The following is a 20496-nucleotide window of genomic DNA, read 5'->3' as shown; positions in this document are numbered from 1 at the left end:
CTTTACATTTGAAATTTTTCACAATAAAAAGTTTCCTGAAAGGTGAATTGAATTGACTTGCCTGGACCCCTTTCTCATCTATCAGACTGGGAATATTTCAGTCTGTGTGGGCTGCTATCACAACATACCACAGGAGGGATAGCTCAGAAACAACAGAAGTTTATTGCTTCCAATCCTGGAGGCTGGGGGCTTGAGATCAGGGTGAGAGCTCTCCTCCTGGTTCATAGCCGGCACCTTCTTGCTGTGTCCTCCCATGGCAGAAGGGGGAATCTCTCTGGAGCCTCTTTCAAAAGGCACTAATCTCATTCATGAAGGCCTCATCCTCATGGCTGAAGCAGCTTCCTAAAGTCCCACCTTTTAAAATACCATCACATTGGGCATTAGGACTTCAATATATGAATTTGGGGTTGGGACACAAACTCTCAGTCCACAGCAAGGTATCAGTGGGAGGAGCCCTGTTGATCTCTGAAGGTACGACCAGCCCCCTGTGGTGTGGAGCAGAAAACAGCTGTGCTCTGGGGCTGGGGAGTTCCCAGCAGGCCCTGTGGAGTCCAGGACTCTGGAAGGAAATTGCTTTCAGCTTGAACACCCCTTCAAGCAAGTCAAATGAGGTTTGTTGACCCCAGGGACCCTAAAGGAGAAGAAATGTGTGTTGTTTCTGTGAGCTAAACTGAGGAATGAAGATAGAAGGAGACATGTTTTGGGTGACCAGGTCAATGTGCTAAAACCAAGATGAGTCAGGAGAAGGAAGGCACAGGTCAGGCTACAGCTCTTTGGAAACACCACTCACAATAGGACAGTGGGCAGTTACTAAGAATTTACGGAACCAGTCACCTGACTATGTGCAGGATAGTCTGCACTAGCAACTCTATATCCTAGAAAGTTTCTGCTTTTTAAAGGGCTGGAAGTAAGGAACTGATTCACTACCTAACCTACTCAAGGGACTTCCACTTTGCTTGTGTAGGTAAGAGCTCCATGGAACCCCTGGCAAGCCCCCTGCCCCCTTCTGAGGTGGAAAACAAGCCAGAGGTGCACCTTCTGATACAGTGACTCGTGCAAGTAGGCCATGAACAAAATCTGCCTCTGCCCTGGCTTGGTTTTTCTCCTGCCTTTCTTACTCTGAGAAAGTCTCTTACCTATAGCCAAAAAACTAACAAAGTCCAACGGTTCCCTTACCCCTCTGTCCTAAGTCACTTCTCACTGCCCCCAAATGCCCATGATACAGCCATGAAGCAACCTAACAGGAAGGCAGCCGAGGCTCCCGAAGCACCTGTAGGGCTATGTGTCCAGGTGGCAGCAGCAACCTTCTTGCCAACTGGCTTGCAGAGCTTGGGGCCCAATGGGGATGGTGGAGCCCCCCCCCCCCCCGCCCCGAGAGGGGGCTGCAGTCCTGGCGCCAACGCAGCTCGACCAGGGCGGGGGACACACCTCATCCTGCACCTCATCTCCCCCGCCCGGGCCTCTCCCCCCATGGCCTGGCTTTGAAAGCAACACATCTACCTTTTCACTGTCATCACTGCGCAGGCTGGTGATGTCTCCAGTCACCCCGTCTCGGGGAAGCGCGAGGCAAACCTGGGCTACCAGAGACCATGGGGGGCGGGGGACCCGCGGAGCTGCTGGGGGCCGAGAGTCGCGGGCACCATCCTCTGCAGCGGTCTGGTCTGCGACGGCCGCTTCCCCCAGGGGCCCCGGGCTGCCGCGGACCCGGCGCTCCCAAGTTCGGCGCTGGGCGCTGGGCGCTGGGCGCTGGGCGGGCCGGCGGGGCGGGGCTGGCGGCGGGGCTTTAAGAGCGCGCGGGCGAGCCGGGGCCGAGCCCGCGAGGGGGACCCAGCGATGGAGACCGCCCGGGACTACGCCGGAGCCCTCTTCAGGTGAGTGCGGCGCTGGCCCGGCTCGCGGCCACCCCTGCGCCCCAGGACCCACGCCCCCCGCCCCGCGCCCCGCCGCAGCCTCCGCGCCCCTCGTGCCCCCTGCGCCCCACTCCCCACGCCTCACGCCCCGCGCCCCGCGCCGCAGCCTCCGCGCCCCTCGTGCCCCCTGCGCCCCACGCCCCACGCCCCGCGCCCCGCGCCGCAGCCTCCGCGCCCCTCGTGCCCCCTGCGCCCCACGCCCCACGCCCCGCGCCCCGCGCCGCAGCCTCCGCGCCCCTCGTGCCCCCTGCGCCCCACGCCCCACGCCCCGCGCCCCGCGCCCCGCGCCGCAGCCTCCGCGCCCCTCGTGCCCCCTGCGCCCCACGCCCCACGCCCCGCGCCCCGCGCCCCGCGCCGCAGCCTCCGCGCCCCTCGTGCCCCCTGCGCCCCACGCCTCCCGCCCCGCGCCCCGCTCAGCGCCGCAGCCTCCGCGCCCCTCGTGCCCCCTGCGCCCCGCGCCCCACGCCCCCCGCCCCGCGCCCCGCCCCGCGCCGCAGCCTCCGCGCCCCTCGTGCCCCCTGCGCCCCGCGCCCCTGCACCCTGCATCCCCGAGCGTCCTGCGCCCCGCGTCCCTGTGCCTGGCACCTCCGTGAGCCCCCTCGTCTCCCTCCATCCGGGGTCCGCCGGCACCCCTTGCGCCCCGCGACCGGGGGCTCCCTGAGGCCCCGTCGCACCCCACGCAGCCCGGGTTACCTCTGGTGCCCACGCCTTGCGGCAGCGCGGCCGGCCCAGCCGCAGCCCGCCGCGGGCCCCTTCCCTCCCCCCGCTGGCTGCAGTGCCAGGTGTGGCGCTCCGGAGGCGCACGGGCATCCACGGAACAGGTGACAGTGGTGAGAGCGGGAGTGGCTGAATTTCCCGCTGCTGCTCCTGCGGCAGTAGGTGCAGATGAGGGCCGCGTCCTGGGCAAGGCGGGCAGCGCCTCCACGGGGCGCGCGGGCCAGGGCTTCCAGGGAGCGGGGGCGCCGGGGGCACACTCCGCGGCTTTGGGATAGTCCGGGCTTACCCCTAAAGATGAGGGAGGCCTCTGGGCTCCACGGGGAGGGCGGACTGAGCCAGAAGCACCCCTTGGGCTCTGAACGCGCCCGACCCCTGCTTGATGAGCCCACCGAGGCTTCCTAGGGGGTGTTTTGGAGGGAAACGCTCCCCGTCCTCACCGCATTCCTGGGCCCGCAAAGGCCTGTGGAGTCATCCTCCTTCCTGGGCTTTGCCACCCCCTGGGGGCTGAAGTCACCGCAGCACTTCCTGCCACCCCAACCCAGCTTCCACTCATCTTCATATCCTGACATACCCAGGCCTGTCTTTGTTGATAAAATATCTCTTGGAAGTAACTTTTAAGTATAGATTTATGGAAGGGCCAGTGCTTCTTTGAAGATCTTCAGAATACTTCAAGAAGGATAGAGGAACCCTTGAGTTCTTTAAAATGCAAGTTTTCAGAGGTGACTAATCCCATTTGTACCACAAGGCAGAGAGGCAAGGGAGGTGAAGGGAAGGGTGGCAGGGGAGAGTCACTTTACAAAACTACTGTGATCTATAGGCAGCTGCCCTTGCTGTGTGCAGTACTCAGTATTTAGAAAAATAGCTTCCAATACGTGAAGGTAGTCTGACTGAACAGTACTGGCTTTCTCTTTAAAAACAAACAAAAACAGGGTGTTGGGGTGACTGGGTGATGGGCACTGAGTGAGGGGCACTTGACGGGAGGAGCACTGGGTGATATACTATATGTTGGCAAATTGAACTCCAATAAAAAAAAAAAAAAAAAAACAGAAGTCAAGTGATAGGAACCAGGGAAGGTGATCACTGACACATGTGAGCATGAAGGGAAAGCCTTGGGTTTCTTGCCTTTTTGGTTCCTCTCCTCCTCCCCTTATAATCCCACTCCGGGGGACAACAACTGTTAACAGTCTGGAGTGCAATTCTCAAACATGCAAACACCCCCATTCTGCAACTTTTTGTGAGCCCTGGGGAGGTGGTGGGCTGAGCTTTAAGGACTGGTAAGGAGGCTCTCGATCCTCCCTGAGACTGCCTGGAGCACCGAGGAGGGAGCAGAGCTTGCAGAATTAAGGCTGACCCTGCCCTTCCACCTGGCCCCGCCCCCAGGATACCAAAATCCAAAATGCATGCATGTGAGGTTTCCACCAGGTCAAGTGTGTGTGGAAGTGACTTGCTTGTAAAATGGTGGCAAATCAAAACCTAAGGAAATGTCTACTTGAAGCCACATTCCCTCTGAGCTTGGCAAACTAAAAGTGAGTGATCATTGGTTGGGGACACTGTGCGGTTCTTTGAAAAAAAAAAAAAAAAGAAGAAGAAAGGAATCTACCTGCTTCCCCACTGAACTGGAAGAAAAGCAGTCCATACTACTCATTGAAGGACAGCCCGTCTCTCCCCTGTCCTTCTTCAGAACCACGTCCAGGCTAACGACCCCTGTGAGCCACAGCGAGGTGACAGGTGACGGCCGTGTTTTCTGTCTCCTCAGTGTTCCTTAATTTAACCCAGATGACCGCAATGCTGTCTTTCATCAGTAGATAACTGTATTTTGCCAAAGAAATAAGTCAATTCACACTCACATCTTTTTTTAAAGTCAGCAATTCTGAAGTCTTAAACTGGTCCTTGGTTTGTTAATGGCCTGTGATCCCTGCTCATGGTGAGAGCAGCCTGATGTCTCTCAGCCGAGCTCTGGAGTCAAGGATGTCCTCGCCAGTGCGTGTGGCCACAGACAAAGCTGCTCAGCCTGTGTCTGTCGGTGAGAGCATGCCCACCGACCTTGAAGTTGTTACAGGGCTGATAGACATTACGCTGTGTGCAAACATCGCTCATCAAACATAGCTTTTGTTGCTATTTCGTACATCTTCCCTTTCCCTGACCAAGGAACTCTATGTCCTGTACAGCTGGCATCTCAGAACACATTTTACCACCTACCACCTTCTTATTAGTGACATAAGCAACGGAGTGCATTTTCTACAAGTGAATCTCCCAGGTTATTGAGGCTTCCTCCTTCCAGGGCCTATTTTAATGATATACCATGGTCTATTTCAAAGTGTCCAAAGACTTCATGGTCCTACACTGAATCCTCTTACTACATCAAGCATTTCGATAGGGTGGCCAAGGCCTAGATTGGAGCTGGCAGCAGTCCCTGTGGGATAGTGGTGCCCCATGTGAGTAGCCCATAAGCCCATAACGAGGCTCTGATGCTGCTGGGGAGCAGGAAACATCACTAAGGCCGACACTCCTCCAGCTGCTGCCATTGAGTTAGACCCTCACACCGTGCCTACTGCTCACCCAGATCCAGCCAGGCCTGATGACTGCTTTTCAATTCTATTTCTCTGCACTGCTGGGTTTGACATTATCACTTCCCTCCCTAATGTCCTTGTCATCACCAGGCTTTGGAGGTAGTGCTCAGTTGACTTGTCCTACCTGCTTCTGCACTTGCTTACTCTTGTGTGGTTCCTCCTTTCCACCTAACAAGAAAATGTGGGGCCACTCAGACACTGAAACATTCATTTCATTCTGGATCTTCCCTGGGCAGGCGCTTAGATGTCCTTACAGAGCCACCTCATCACTGCTGACCCCAAGATGTTTCTCTGGGGAAGACTTTGTTCCCAGGCCTACCCAATTCCTCCTTATTCCACTTTTGGGATAAATATCAGTCCCTCAGATGGCATAAAAACTTGTTTGTTTGTTGTTGTTGTTGTTTTGTTGTTTTTTAATGCCCTGTGGCAGCTAGCTTCATTTTCCTGGAGCAAAAAGCCATCTATGGCTTTATTTGCCACATGTTTATTAGTTGAGACTCCTCAGTTCACTCTGGGAAAAATACAAAGATTTCTCTGTTTTCCTCACTTCTGGGAGATATGTCCCTTCCCAGTTTTTAAGAATGTTCTATGAAGCCTGACTTCTCTTTTTGTCTTGATTTCCCCGAAACAATCTGCTTCCTCGAACACCCTGTTTCCTGGTTTTTCTTTTCCTTTTAGTGAGCTGTTTCCTTCCTGCTTCATATGCTTGTCTGCACTTTCCCAGGGATTAGAGGGTGACTCACGTGTGATGGATCTAATCCAAAGCTTTTCAGAGCTCCTCTCTCAACTCTGACATATTAAAATATTGAGGGGAGACTGGCAACAGGTATTAGGCATCATACTGATGGCCAGTGACATAAATCATCCTATTAAGAGGATCAGGAATGAATTGGATCGATACTGTTTTGCTCATTAGCTAGCTAGTTAATCCTGCTGTTCCTTTAGTAAATACTCCTATAGTAATTGTTAAGTTGGCTTAGTGTATATAAAATTTCATTTAACCCCTTTTTATGTTATCCATAAAAGAGCCTCAATTTTATATAAAATAAAATCATCAAATCACTCATCTTGTTCCTTAAGAGGAGTGGCAGGATTTAATTTTCATGTCTTCAAGGATTTTTTTAGTTGTGCTCCATAAGCCTGTTCTCCAACAATGATCCAGTTCCCGGTTAGGAAACGGAACGGGTACGGAGAACAATGGACTGTATATCCATTTTTCTTGAGGATGGCTATCTTGAGGGCAGCGTGGAGAGGTAGGACCAGAAGTGGCTGCCAGCACTTATCTTGTCCGAAGTTAAAGGACCATAAGGATTTTGTATAATCAACTATACTGGGTGACTGGAGCAATGGTGCTTACTAAGACGTGATTGTTTGCATCCAATGAGGAGGTGTAAGACCACAACTAACTAGGTCAAAGCTGTTCGTGCCTACAAGGTGTGCCTTTGGCCTCTAGCACCTGGACCTGAGGTTCCAGGACGTGAACTTTGTTCTCCCATTTCTCTGATCTTGTCCTAGCCAGTCTTTTACTTGGTGAATAAATAGCATGCCAACAGCAGGCCAGGTGCTATGGGGAAGTCAGAAAATGCACAGAGAGATCCTGGCCCCAGTGAGTACAGATTCTAGAAGGACTCATGGACAATGGCAATGAGTTCCTGCTTTGAGGGAAGAAGAGGGGCCCTTGCTGGTGAGGGTCCAGGGTGGCCTCATGCCATCAGCGGGTTTTCACCTTGTAGGGCATACGTGGTGGTACAAAAATGGGAGCTGGATTCAGACCCCTATTCTAGCACTTGTTAACTCTGACCTTATTCGTTTCTTAACCTCCTGAGCCTCACTTTTCCTCATCTAGCAAGTCTGCTTTGTCAAGTTGGTAAGTAATGTGCTAATGTGCACAGTTGTCTGGCATCAGGTGGAGCTAGTATCTTTCTCTCCTCCTCAGAGGGACTTCGCCAGGGAGGAGGTTTCAGGTGCCACAAACAGGTTGCCAACAAAGCCTGCTCCTACATGTAAAGCAGAGTATGGAAAGTCCTCCCTCCCCCGTCCACCAGATCCCCAGAGGTGGAACAGTGGGTGGGTTTTCTGCAGCGTCAGCTCAGCAGAACGTGGGCATCTCCTTCATTGGTTTGTGTAACCGAGGAACCTGGTGTAACTTCTTGCAATCAAGGCAAAAGTTCAGAGGCTGTCTGCCAGCCCCATACTGTGTCGGTTCAAGGCTTGGATTCCCTCGGTGGGTCTCGGCGCAGTCCAATGGGGCATCTGCATCCGAGGCCAGTGACCTGGTGCAGCCCCCTTGCTGTTGCCTCACCAGGAACACATAATGCGTGCACTCTGCTGGCAGAAGGGGAAGGGGCTGTCTTTTCCTTCCTAACCAATGGACCTTGAGAAACCATTTTGAGCCTCAGTTTTCCCATTCGAGAAATGGAGTGATGCTTTCCCTGTAAAGTTCCAATGATCATGAGTTAATAATATGTTAGGAGCTAGCACAAGCTGGCCAAGGTGAGTGTTCAGACGTGAGCAGGTGGGAGGCACTAATGTGAAGCTGGCTGAACACACTTTAGACCAGATCCATGCTAACAACCTGGGTCTGCCAGTTTGTAGCTGGGGCATAGGGACGCTCATTCTTATAGAAACCTTCCTGAAACTGGCCTCTCATGCTATGAGCATGAACTTAATCTGAAAATTTTTTTAAAGATTTTTTATTTATTTATGAGAGACACACACACATACACACACAGAGGCAGAGACACAGGCAGAGAGAGAAGCAGGCTCCCTGCAGGGAGCCTGATGTGGGACTTGATCCTGGGTCTCCAGAATCAGGCCCTGGGCTGAAGGCGGCGCTAAACCACTGAACCACCAGGCTGCCCTAAGTTGACAGTTTTTGAGAGCTGGTTTATTCCTATACTATCAGTTTTTCATATAGAAAACTACTTGGCAAATCATTAAATTTTCACTATGTCCATTTGTAGAGCTTCAAGTTAGACCACATACTATTTAAAACATATATGCCTAGTGCTAGTCTAGGCATTATGGGAGATAGAACAAAGAAGCCTTGTCCACAAGGAAATTCCAATCTGCTTGGGAAAATAAAACATAGACAAATAAATGACAATATATGCGTATGTATGTGTTGTGTATGTGTACAGATATCTATAAAATAAAGTACTAAATCCAAGGTGATAGGCATTCCCAAAAAGTACAGAAGTCCAGCAGCCCAGGTAGCTCAGCTGTTTAGCGCCACCTTCAGTCCAGGGCGTGATCCTGGAGACTCTACATGGAGCCTGCTTCTTTCTCTGCCTGTCTCTCTGCCTCTCTCTCTCTTTCTGTCTCTCATAAATAAATAAATAAAATCTTTTTAAAAATTATTTTTAAAAAGTACAGAAGTCTCTAGAATTTTAGCCTTCATAGGGCAAATCTAGACAAGCTACTATAAGCATCAGTGATGTCCTCATTCTGTATCTTCGACAAGGTTGTCCTAAAAATAAAGCCCTTTGTTTCATTCTCCTGAATGTCACTGTACAATTATTTGTCCAAATTGTCAACAGTTGTTTGAGCACCTGAAATTGTTAGGCACCATTCAGGTGTAGGGAGAGTGCAGCTAGAGGTGCTATTCCCGCAGGGGCTGGGGGATTAAATGAGGTCACATGTCCTTTATCACAGCACCTGACACGAAGCAAGAGCCCCCTGAAATGCTGCTAACTTATGTTTATGTTATTTTAAATAATTTCTATGTGGGTTAATTCCTAAATGTAAAACAGCCCCCAGTCCTAGATGCAAACTATATGTTCTTAGACTGGTCTCCAAAGAGACTGAAGCCCTGCCTAGTGCTACTGACAAGGTGCATCTGTTGCCACTCATGGAGTTATTTTTAAGTAACTTCTTGTATGTTTGTTTAAAAATATATGGTAGTATGTCAAAGGTGGCTTTGCATTTCTTTAATTGCTATCAAAAGCCTCATATGTTCCCCAATATGTAAACTTGTGTTACTCTTTAGTGTGTGGCATCTAGATAACCTTTATGAAGCCAAGAAGAAAGAGGTACTTGGGTCATAATCCCAGCTCTGGCTCTTACCATCTGTGGGGCAGCTCTCTGGCCTGATTTCCCTCATCTGTAAATTGAGAAAAACAGGACTATGTTACAGAGTTTCCTAAGGATGAAGTGAATTAATATTGACGAAACAAAATAAATGTTTGTTGGGGCTGCTGGCTGGCTCAGTCAATGGAGCCTACAACTCTTGATCTTGGGATTTTAGGTTCGAGTCCCTCAATGGGCATGGAGGTTACTTAAAATTAAGATCTTTAAAAACAGGGCAGCCCTGGTGGCGCAGCGGTTTAGCGCCGCCTGCAGCCTGGGGTGTGATCCTGGAGACCCGGGATCGAGCCTGCTTCTCCCTCTGCCTGTGTCTCTGCCTCTCTCTCTCGCTCTCTCTGAATGAATAAATAAATAAATCTTTAAAAAAAAAAGATCTTTAAAAACAAAAGTGTTAAATAACTACTAAAGCTGTAAGCTTCTCATTTATCCCATATATATAAAATGTTACATAAACAATATATGTGTGTGTGTGTGTGTGTGTGTGTGTGTGTGTAGTATTTGCGAAGTAACTAAAATTTGATAATCAAGGATTAGAAATTCTTTTCCTCAGGAAAACTGTCTTGATTTAGTTTTGTTATTTAACTCCTCCATGTTAGTTTTTTTAATATGTAAATTTTTGAATGAATTCTTTGTTAAATGTGGAACGTACTCCAGTGTCACGTGACATATGGCCCAGAGTTCTTTTTCCTTCTTGTTGTTCCAACCACAATTATTATAGTGTTCTGTTGTTTCTCATTTATTCTAAGTTAATTTCTAAAAATTAGTTTATTTCTCTAGTGACCAATATCTGGTTTTTCAATTCTTGGCTTAGTATTGCTGTACAGTATGTAACTTTTGTGTGTGTGCATCTAATTCTCTAACTCTGCTTGGCCACTTTCTGGCCTCTGGAAATCTTTTTCTTTCTTTTTTCTTTTTTTCTTTTAAGATCTCAGCTGTAAAAGCCACGTTTGCAGAATAGAATTCTTATTTCTTATTTGAGTGTGATACCTTACCACTTATTTCTCACGCAGTTACTATGAGGACTTTGAATGTTCTGGTAAAATAGGTGTGATAATGCTTGTGCTTTTTATTTATATATAGTACTTGTTTGTCTTTTGGGTACCAGGAGATATATGTATATATACATATATATATATATATGTATATAAAATTTTCAGTAATCCCCAACTATGGATTTTTTCTTTCAGATGCAAATATTAAAATTGTCTTAATTTTGTGTACTTCCAATCTCTCTTCAAAGTCTCTTTTAAAAAAAAAAAAAACAAAAAAAAAACAAAAAAAACAAAGTCTCTTTTTGAAGATAACGTCCAAGATATTTTTTTACTTTTCTCCTCCATTTCCAGGCCCCTGACATTTATGGGATCACAGACCAAGAGAGTCCTACTAACTCCCCTCAAACACTCGGCTCGCCCCTTCCGGGTCTCCAACCATGACAGAAGCAGCCGTCGAGGGGTGATGGCTGACAGTCTGAAGGAGCTTCTCAGCAAGGTGCCAGGAGCCACAGCACCGCCCCTACTGCCCGTGGGAGGGCCCCGAACCACACACAGGGCTTGGGGCTTGGGTACTAGGCCAGTGCAGAGACAAATGTCACTCTTGTGGCCTCAGAGAGTCAGAGGGGAGAAGAGAATGAAAGGGAACTTTATCGCATCTCTCCTTGAACCATGAAAGATTTAGCTGCAGAAGCAAAGGCCTTGAAAACTGTCATCAGCTGACAATGTAGCCTTTCTTCTTTAACAAGGGAGGATACAGGGAAGCAGCAGGCTTTGGAAATCTGTTTTCAGTTATAAAGCTCAGGGAAGAATAGTCTTGAATCTGAAACAGTGTCCTAGATCACCAAATAAGGAAGAATCACAGACTCTCCAGAGTCTGGAGTTGGGTTATGAATGCATAACCCAGACCAAGACACCCATGGAAATAAGAAATGAGCATCCAACATGCAGATCCCAAAAGCAAGAGAGATGTTCAAATATGTGGCATGAGACTAAGGCTCTTTAAGTATCATATTGCTGCGTTATTCATTTTATTTGTCAAATAAGTAATTTTAGAAACTGTAAATATTACCTGATGTCTTCATTTATCTCATGCCACTGAAGCCACTGAAGAAAATAAATCCATTAAAAATCTTAACTTCTCTTTTTCTAAGCAAAGGCTGAGTCATAGACACCTGTTAAGTAGATCTCTACTGTTAAAATTTTAGCAGCTTCAGACAGTACTTCTGAAGCCATAACTTAATCAGTAGCTTTGAGTGGTCAGAGCAGAGTGTCCTGCTTTGTTCTATGTCTCCAATGTGTTGCCCACCTAGACCCTGGAGGCCTTAGTTATCACCAGCGGACTGGTCACTCTGGTGTTGGAGGAAGATGGCACTGTGGTGGATACGGAAGATTTCTTTCAGACCTTAGGAGACAACACACATTTCATGATCTTGGAGGAAGGGCAGAAGTGGACACCGGTAAGCAAAAACACATATCGAAGCAGCTACAGGGTAGACTTTTTACCCACAAAAGAGCGTTCCCCACTTTGGTGTTGACTTGCCCTCTTTCTAGATACGTACTTTGTATTCACCTGATAACCGAATCTGCTACCCTCAACAGGTTGCTTAAATAAAAAGAACCAAATGGAATATGAAAAAAAAAAAAAAAAAAAAAGTTGCTTAAAAGTATTTCTAGGTAAAAAAAAAAAAAAAAAAAAAAGTATTTCTAGGTAATTAAGCATCTTAGTGAGCCTGGGCTATATGATTTACAGCAAATAGTTCTTTTCTTAGAACTTAAATTCAATTAATTCACATATAGTGTATTATTAGTTTCAGAGGTAGAGGTCAGTGGTTCATCTGTTGTATAACACCCAGTGCTCTTCACATCACGTGCCTTCCTTGATGCCTATCCCCCAGTTACCCCATCCCTCCCCCCACCTCCTCTCCAGTGACCCTCAGTTTGTTTCCTATGATTAATGGTTTGTCTCCTTCACTGATTTGTCTTGTTTTACTTTCCCCTCCCTTTCCCCTGTGATCCTCTGTTTTGTTTCTTAAATTCTACATATGAATGAGATCACATAATTGTTTTTCCCTGACTGACTTCGTTCGCTTAGCATAATACCATCTAGTTCTATCCATGTCTTTGCAAATGGCAAGAATTCTTTATTTTTTTTCTTTTTCTTTTTCTTTTTTTTTTTCTTTCTTTTTTTTTTTTTTTTTCATGGCTGAGAAGGATTCCATGGTATATATCCACTAAGATACATCTTCTTTATCCATTCATCTGTTGATGGGCATCTGGGCTCTTTCCACAGTTTGGCTATCGTGGGCACTGATGCTATAAACATTGAGGTGCAGGTGTCCCTTCGGATCATTACATTTGTGTCTTTAGGGTAAGTAGGGTAGTTCTATTTTCAACTTTTTGAGGAACTTCCATACTTTTTTCTAGAATGGCTATACTAGCTTTGGAGAAAATAATTCTGAGGAACAGATTTAGGCCAGTAACTAGCTACAGATCCTGTTAAAGCACGCAGATATGACCTGGTGACCCTTCACTGTCTCTGTCCTGAGGAGGCCAGCAAGCTAACATAGCCAGTGATATTAAGTAGGGGTATGTGTATGACTGAAGAGTGATCTCAAAGGTACAGAGATTGAATAAAGGTTTCTATATCCAGGAAAACTATGGAGTATATATATCTTGGATCCCACCATAAAACACCTAAAAGCGTAAAGCAACACATTAAAACTGATTTTATATGCCTAAGTGACCTTCAAGAAAGGAAAGTCCTCAGAGGCCAAAACTTTATGGGAGCCAGAATCTGGAGAAGTAGATTACCTGTGAGCATCTCACCTGTGGCCATCCACTCACCTCAGTGACTAAGTGCCACAGTCTTGACAGGTGCTGGCAGGACAGGAGACAAAGTCTTGGGCTGATACAAGGTAAGGGGCCAGATTAGAGATGCCCACACAAAGCAGAGAATCCTAAAGGTGTCTCCGAAGAATCTGTGGCCACAAGCTCTCATGACGTTTTCAGAACTTTTGATTCCAAAAACATCCAAGCTGAGAGTTTAGTTTCCAGAGCCCTGGAGAGGGGAGCATCAATGGAAAGAGTTTATTCATTGAGTTCTCTTTACTCAACTGGTCCCTCTGTGACCCCCCCATTGACCTGGTGTTGATTGTATCCCCATGTAACCAGTAGGAGCAAATAGGCTCAGAATGAGCCTTGATCTAGGTGCCAAAGAGTTTCCATTCCTAAAGTTCCAACAAATGTGAGTTCACAATCAAATCATAGGATGTAAGGACTTAAGGCACTGTATGTGAGATGAAGCAGAAATAATGAAGTCAGACCTCCAAAGACTTCAGATGTTGGAATCATCAGATACAAAGTATAAAATAAGTGTATTTAAAATGTCCAAAGAAATCTAAAAGGTAATCAAAAGTAAAAAAGGAACAGGAGGTAATCAGAAAGGACAAAGTAGACTTGAAAGAATCAAATAAAATTTCTGGAAATGAAAAATATAACAAAGTAAATGGAGATAGACAGCACTTAAGATATGTCTCAAGAAGTTTCCATGACGTGTAGCACAAGATGGTAGAGGTAGAAACCATGAAGGAAGTTGGAGACCTGACTGAGAAGGTCTGATATATGTTGGACATCCTTAGGGTGTTGTTGTTTTTTTAACAGGAAAATGCATAAACCATTTTTACTGATAAATTCCACTCTATTAAGAATTTTGTTTGTCAAAAGATAACAAAAAGTATGTAAAACAATAAGCCACAAGTGGGTAGAAGGTGTTTTCAACATAGTCCAACAAAGGATTAGTGTTTGTTAAATTTAGGAGTCTTGCAGAAATCAATTATGGAAACAATGGACAATCTGATTGAAAAATGGACCAAAAAAAATGGACAGGTATCTGTGGAATGGACAATAAAACACAGGAAAAACTGTTCAACCTCATTGGTGATTAGGAAAACATAAGACCACAAGAAGATAATACCAAATCTAATGATATAAAAGATTATTAGGCTTTTCCACTTCTTTCCATTTCTTTTTAAGATATGGAACAGTGAACTCTTTTACACTCCCACCAGCAGCTGTTTAAAACTGTACCTCTATCCCATAGAACTGTAACACCACCCATGACCTGGCAAGTCCTCTCCTAGGCATACACCCAACACACAGATACCCAGCCATGTGTTTCTTTGTAAATACACATAAAGACACCAGTGTCTCTTTATTGAATGGGATGCTCTTGAGCTGTGAAGATGCATGGAGTACAGCTATCAGCATCTATATGAATAAATCTCATCAACTCTGTTGAGTGAAAATATCACATTAAGCCATATCCATTAAGCATGTGATCTTCAAACTTTTGACCTCGGAACCCTTTTATACTCTAAAAATTAATGATGACCCCAAATGGCTTTTGTTTATGTGGATTTCAATAGAACCTATAGATACCCATCAACCAGAGGTTCTCAGCTGGGGACAATCTTACCCCTTGAGAGGCATTTGGCAATGTCTAAAGACTTTTTGGTTGCCCAAACCAGGGTGGAAGGGGCAACCTAGAGCTGGACTACTTTTGTTTTGAGAAAGATCTTGTGGAAAGAATAACAGCCTTGCAAAGATGCCCACATTGAAATCCCTGGATGTTTTGGAAGTGTTGCTTTACTTGGCGAATGGACCTACCAGGTGGTGGTTAAGTTAAGGATCTCGAGCTGGGGAGATGGTCCTGCATTATCCAGGGACCTGTGTCATCAGGGGTCCTTACAGAGAGACAGGAGAGTCAGAGTGAGGCCAGAAGCAGGGTAAGAGGAGGGGAGTGGTGAGGAGCCAAGCAATGGGAGCGCCTGCAGAAGTTGGAGAGGGCGAGAGGGCCCCTGTCCTTCCTCGCAGCCTCCGGGAGAAAGCATCCCTGCTTGCTCACGGTGGACTGCCAACCTGTTATGGTCTTAGATTCTGTTGCTTCAAGCCACTAAATTTGTGGTAGCTAGAAGAGCAACAGGAAACCAGCTCAGAAGGGAAGGGTAGTTTGTGTTTGGTTTTTATAACAGACACTGGGTTAGCAAGGGGAGACTGAGCCGGTGGGCAGGGCGCCTAGAGGCCATGGGTGTAAATAATCCTTCAGGGTGGTGTGTTCAAGGGGGTGGTGGGCCGCCCAGCCCCTACCAGCCTGCCTGATGAGCGAGTGGGGGTGGGTGTCCTCTCTCGACTTAGGCCTTTCAACCAGCTTCCCTCCAGTGGAAATGGGCACCTCCACGCTGATGATAAGATCCTACCCACCTTGCAGGTGTGTCTATCTTTTTAAATCAGTGAGGCCAGCTGTGTTTAACGTCAGCGGGAAGGCCGGCCAGAAATAGCCACCAGGGGTCGCCCGTCTTCAGTCTGAGTGCCTGGAACGCCTGGGTGGGGGAGCGAACCCTAGAGCCCCCTCCCACCTGGCAGCTAGGCCTTCATTTCTTCCTTCTTAGCCAGCAAGTCAGAGGAACCCATGTCACCAGCGGGCTGGCTTTGTGAGGGCTTGATTTTGACTTAAGACCAAAACTTCAGGAAGACATTTAGGGGGAATAAGGTACAAACTTCTACAGGTCAGAAAGGAGCATGAGGCAGTGAGAAAGAACAGTGGCTGGATTGATTACAGGTAAAACTCTTCTTTTTTGGCAGCCCGGGTGGCTCAGTGGCTTAGCGCCGCCTTCAGCTCAGGGCCTGATCCTGGAGACCTGGGACTGAGTCCTGTGTGGGGCTCCCTGCATGGAGCCTGCTTCTCGGTCTGCCTGTGTCTCTGCCTCTCTCTCTCTCTCTCTCTCTCTCTCTCTCTCTCTCTCCTGTGTATTCTCATGAATAAATAAATAAAATCTTGAGAAAAAAAAACTCCTCTTTTCACTCCAGGATCTTTTTTTTTTTAAGATTTTATTTATTCATGAGAGACACAGACCGAGAAGCAGAGACACAGGCAGAGGGAGAAGCAGGCTCCCTGCAGGGAGCCCAAAGGGGAACTCGATCCCAGGACCCTGGGGTCACGCCCTGCATGGAAGGCAGATTCTCAACCACTGAGCCACCCAGGTGCCAAGTGTCCCACTCTTAATCTCAGCTCAGGTCTTGATCTCAGGGTAGTGAGTTCAAGTCTCCGTTGGGCTCCACACTGGGTATTGAGCCTATTTAAAAAATAATAATAATGCTTCCTAAACGGGGGACAGTTAATACCCCATAAAGAGGCAGCAGGACCTCTTGTGCATTGAACAATGGGCGACCCCCAGAATCTCTTGTTGCATATGTCAACATGTGTGGGAGGTAAGCAGGGTGGCTCCAGCAAGAAGGGTCTGGGTACTTTTAGGGGAATTTATGGTTTAACTTCACATATAGTCATTATTGTTATTGATGAATTTAACATTTCTAGCCTCAACTACTCTCAACCCCAGAGGTTCCTGAGACCATAACACTGTTGGTTGTATACACTTGAATTCTGAATCTACAAGATCTGTGTGAGGAGCAAGCCCTAGGGAGACATTTGTACCTGGCACAGCTTCATTCCCTTGCTTTCGACAAAGCTTTCTGTGGGGAAGATGTTCTAGTGCCCCTTATAAACCTAAGGCTCGACAGAGGTCTCTGGCTTTCTCCTCTGACCTGAAGGCTCAGCTGATATTTCAGGAGGACCTACATGATGACTATCCTGTGTCCCCAGGAGGTCTGCTTTTTTCCAGGGCAGTGACTAGAAAGCACAGGAAGCCCTGGGAGGTTTTCACCCTTGATGCTGAAGCTGTCTGCCTGGCAGCCTTTTGTGAAATGGAAATACTGCTGCCTGTTCCTCATTAAGCAGACTGTGCTACATTCATGAGATCGCCCATGTCAATCAAGTGACCACGGTGGCTCTGAGTGACTGGGCTGCGTGTGCTCCATACCGCGTGTCAGTAGCACAGCCATCCCGTGAATCCCGGATCCTACTGCCCAGGCCCCAGAGCCAAACCGCACTCATCTCAAGTCACTAAACTGAAAGTAGCTTAGGGAAGAATACTTTAAGGGTTTGGACATGCCAGCATAGGAGCATATTGATCTGCTAAAAATATCCCTCAGGCAATTAGCAGCTCTGTCACTAACAGGTTTTAGGACAGCAAAGTCAAAACTAGCAAAAACCCAGAATGATAGAATTTGCACGTCCAAGCTGAAGATGCTCCTAAAGTCTCTCCCTCCCCTTATGATTCTAGGGTGCCAACTACATCCCAGCTCGCCAGCAACCAAAGAAGGCAGGAATAGCAAGAGTCACCTTCGACTTGTACAAGCTGACCCCCAAGGATGTCATTGGCTGCCTCAACGTGAAGGCCACCATGTATGAGATGTACTCGGTGTCCTACGACATCCGCTGTACTGGAGTCAAAGCCCTGCTGAGGTAACGGACTTCAGGGCTCAGCTGGTGTCTGGGAGCTGCACGTGGCCCTACCCGGGTGGCCCGTGCCCCGCCTGCTGCTCTGCATGGCCCAGCCCTGCCCTGCCAAGGCCCTGACCTGAGCAGCAGCTGCTGACGTTCACTAACTCGTGTTGTTCTGTAGTAGGTGTATGCCACAGACTTAAGTCAGAAAACAACGTCCTGAGCCAAAATACGGCTTTTTTTCTCCAGGGACCATCAAATACTAAATGGAAACAACTAACGCATAAATATAGAGAAGAACTGAATTTCTTTTAAAAACTTAGGGCTGTACATTTGAAAGCCTTTATACTAAGCAATGGCAGCTGGAGTCCCTGCGATTTGGGCCTGCCACATACTGTCACCCAAGGGGGGGGGCGGGGCAGGCTGGCAGCATGGCCTCCCAGGGGGCGCCTGTAGAACACAGACCCTAATCCATACCCCGATCAATCTGAACACGTTCTGTACATTCCCCAGAAACGTTCTGTAGTTGTGACCAGGCTGGACCCGCCCCCAAGCCCTGGACCGAGGGGGCCACCTGCAGGCCCTCCCAGCCTTGCCTCTGAGCAGCCAGCTATGTGACCTTTAATGGGGCCGCTTAACCTCTCTGAGCCTCTTTAAGTACCTAATTGCCATGGAGGGAGGGATGGAGGGGGAGACACAGTGACAGGAGGCCTCTGAAGCTAGTCTGAAACCATTGCTTGTGGCCCTGACAAAACGCTGCTCCCCGCACAGCTCCTACCGGTGGCTCCCCACCCCCTTGCTTCTCAGAGGGGGCTGGTCCCTTCTCTCCATGGCCCAATGAGCCCCACTCTGGGCATCCTTGAGCCTAGTGTGGGGCAGGAAATGCTCTGGAAAAGAGACTGGCCTTTTCTGAGGGGGCTGCGGGCCTGGGGATAGAGTCGGCTCCCAGTGGCCTCTGTTTCCTGCTCAGACCCACCAGTTGCCAACTCATAGACAACTGTCCCTGTCCCCGTTTTGAAATCTGGACTCCTGGGAGAGCTTCCTCTTCTTGCTGAGATGGGAGAAAATAGCTTCATTGCTTGATTTTCTAAAGTGAGATAAGAACATTATGTCAACTTAGAAAAGTATAATGAAGACAGTAAATCTCCCCCAAAATCCTGCCTCAGCAAAGTCTTTCTCGAGAGGCAGATTTGGCGCTCTTGTCCCTAATTCTTACCCTTTGAGATCTGATGGCACCACAAGCAGCCACACTGAAAGCATCACACCCAGGTCCTGTGGTGGGCTCCCGGGGCCAGGACCCCTCCCCACCCTGACCAGTGCCGCTGACCCCCGGGGCCTTTAAAACTGGAATGAAATCCTTTTGCTGTGGACTCCAGAGAGTAAGAATTTGAGTTAAAGCCACTTTTTTCATCTGAAATAACAGGAATGCCAGGCCTAGCCTGAGGGCTTAGATGCCAGGAACAGGCCACAGTTGGGATGTCCCAACCACCCTAAACAAACTGAGTCACAGGGTCACTCCTTCAGCCTGGCTTCTTTCATGCCTGACTTGCCTGACTTTAATAACAAGCCCCACACACCCAAAGTGGCCAAAGTAAGCAAGCAGCCAAAGGACAGGACACACCATGTGCTCTCAAGAGCATGGTGTGCCTACTTCATGCGTCCTAATTACTGAACAACAGGCCACGTTTGGAAGTGGCTTGAGGAAAGGTGGTCCCAGGCTCCTGGATCAGCATCTGCACATCAGCCAGCCCTGGCAGGCTGGGGAGCAGGCCCTTAAAGCATCCAATGGGAGCAGTGCCTGCTGGGAGGGCATGTTGGGGGGGGAAGGGGGGGCTGCTGAGGAATTCGTGCCCAGAACTCCCAGCCCAACACTGCCTTTGTCTCCTCTCTGTTGCAGGAGCCTGCTGCGACTGCTGTCCCACGCCGCCCAGGTGACTGGACAGTTGCTCATCTATACCAGCTCGTACATGCTCCGAGTGCTTGGTGACACAGAAGAGCAGGCTCCTCCCAAGTCCTGCTCCAGACGGGGGTTCACATGCAGATAGGCAAGCTGCAGGGGACCCCGCAGGCTCCTGACCAAAATGTTCCCTCTCAAATGATGATTTTGAAGATATTGCTGTCCTGAACCACATACACTTGTACACTGCGGGTCACTTGTGCTCAGGAGGGTCACCCAAGGGAAAGAAAAGGAGTCAATGCACATGAAAGGGGGGGCTGCACAGCAGGATGCCCTGAAGGGGCCTCTGTGGGGGGAGGACTGAACAGCAGGTGCCTTTGGTGGCTCCTGAGCAACACAAACTCGCATGAGGCCATACAGCTCCTCACCTCCTGCAGTAAACTGACCATGAGAGCTACTTTTCACACGGGTAATGCTTCCTTGTGTCTCTTTCATGTTCCAAACAAACAAAACTTCTATATATAAGCAAAACTCAGGGGTGCTCTGCTGATGGATATAATCACTTTTAAGTCTCTGTTAAACTAATGAGCTGTCAAATGTTACTGTGTGGTTGTTGGTTGTTTTTTTTTTTTTTTTATGTGAGTCCTGAATGACCTCAAAGGGATCCAAAGGCTTAAGAACCTGAGGTTCTAGAAGTCTTCAACCAATACTTATAGCCTTTAAAACAAAACACATACCCCTGCCCCAAAACTGCTTGAAATTCAGGCCTGATGCATGGCGCTGGTTGCTAATGTGGCTCCAGTTATCAGCTGGGATCCGTGGTTGCGAGTGGCAGGACAGTGACCCAGGCAGCTGTGACCCAGGAGTGGTGGCTGTAGCTCCAGGCACTGCTGGGTACAGGCGTCCAGTGAGGTAGCCAGGAATCTGTCTAGCTCTTGGTTCTGTTTTCCTCTGAGTTGGCGTCATCTTCCGGCTGGCCCTCCTC

General features: G+C 48.3%; 1 protein-coding gene across 1 annotated transcript; it reads left to right on the top strand.

Annotated features, from left to right (window-relative positions):
• The first annotated feature begins 1718 nt into the window (after positions 1 to 1718).
• CIDEA (cell death inducing DFFA like effector a) lies at positions 1719 to 20113 on the top strand. The gene is made up of 5 exons (XM_041753959.1): positions 1719 to 1871; positions 10627 to 10771; positions 11586 to 11732; positions 17454 to 17635; positions 19512 to 20113. Exons 1-5 carry the CDS (start codon positions 1834 to 1836, stop codon positions 19657 to 19659), a joined length of 660 nt encoding a protein of 219 aa, XP_041609893.1. The 5' UTR covers positions 1719 to 1833; the 3' UTR covers positions 19660 to 20113.
• Positions 20114 to 20496: the final 383 nt, after the last annotated feature.

Source organism: Vulpes lagopus, chromosome 1, assembly GCF_018345385.1.
Source record: "Vulpes lagopus strain Blue_001 chromosome 1, ASM1834538v1, whole genome shotgun sequence".
NCBI classification, from domain to species: domain Eukaryota; kingdom Metazoa; phylum Chordata; class Mammalia; order Carnivora; family Canidae; genus Vulpes; species Vulpes lagopus.
This window is presented reverse-complemented; position numbering and strand designations above follow the sequence as displayed.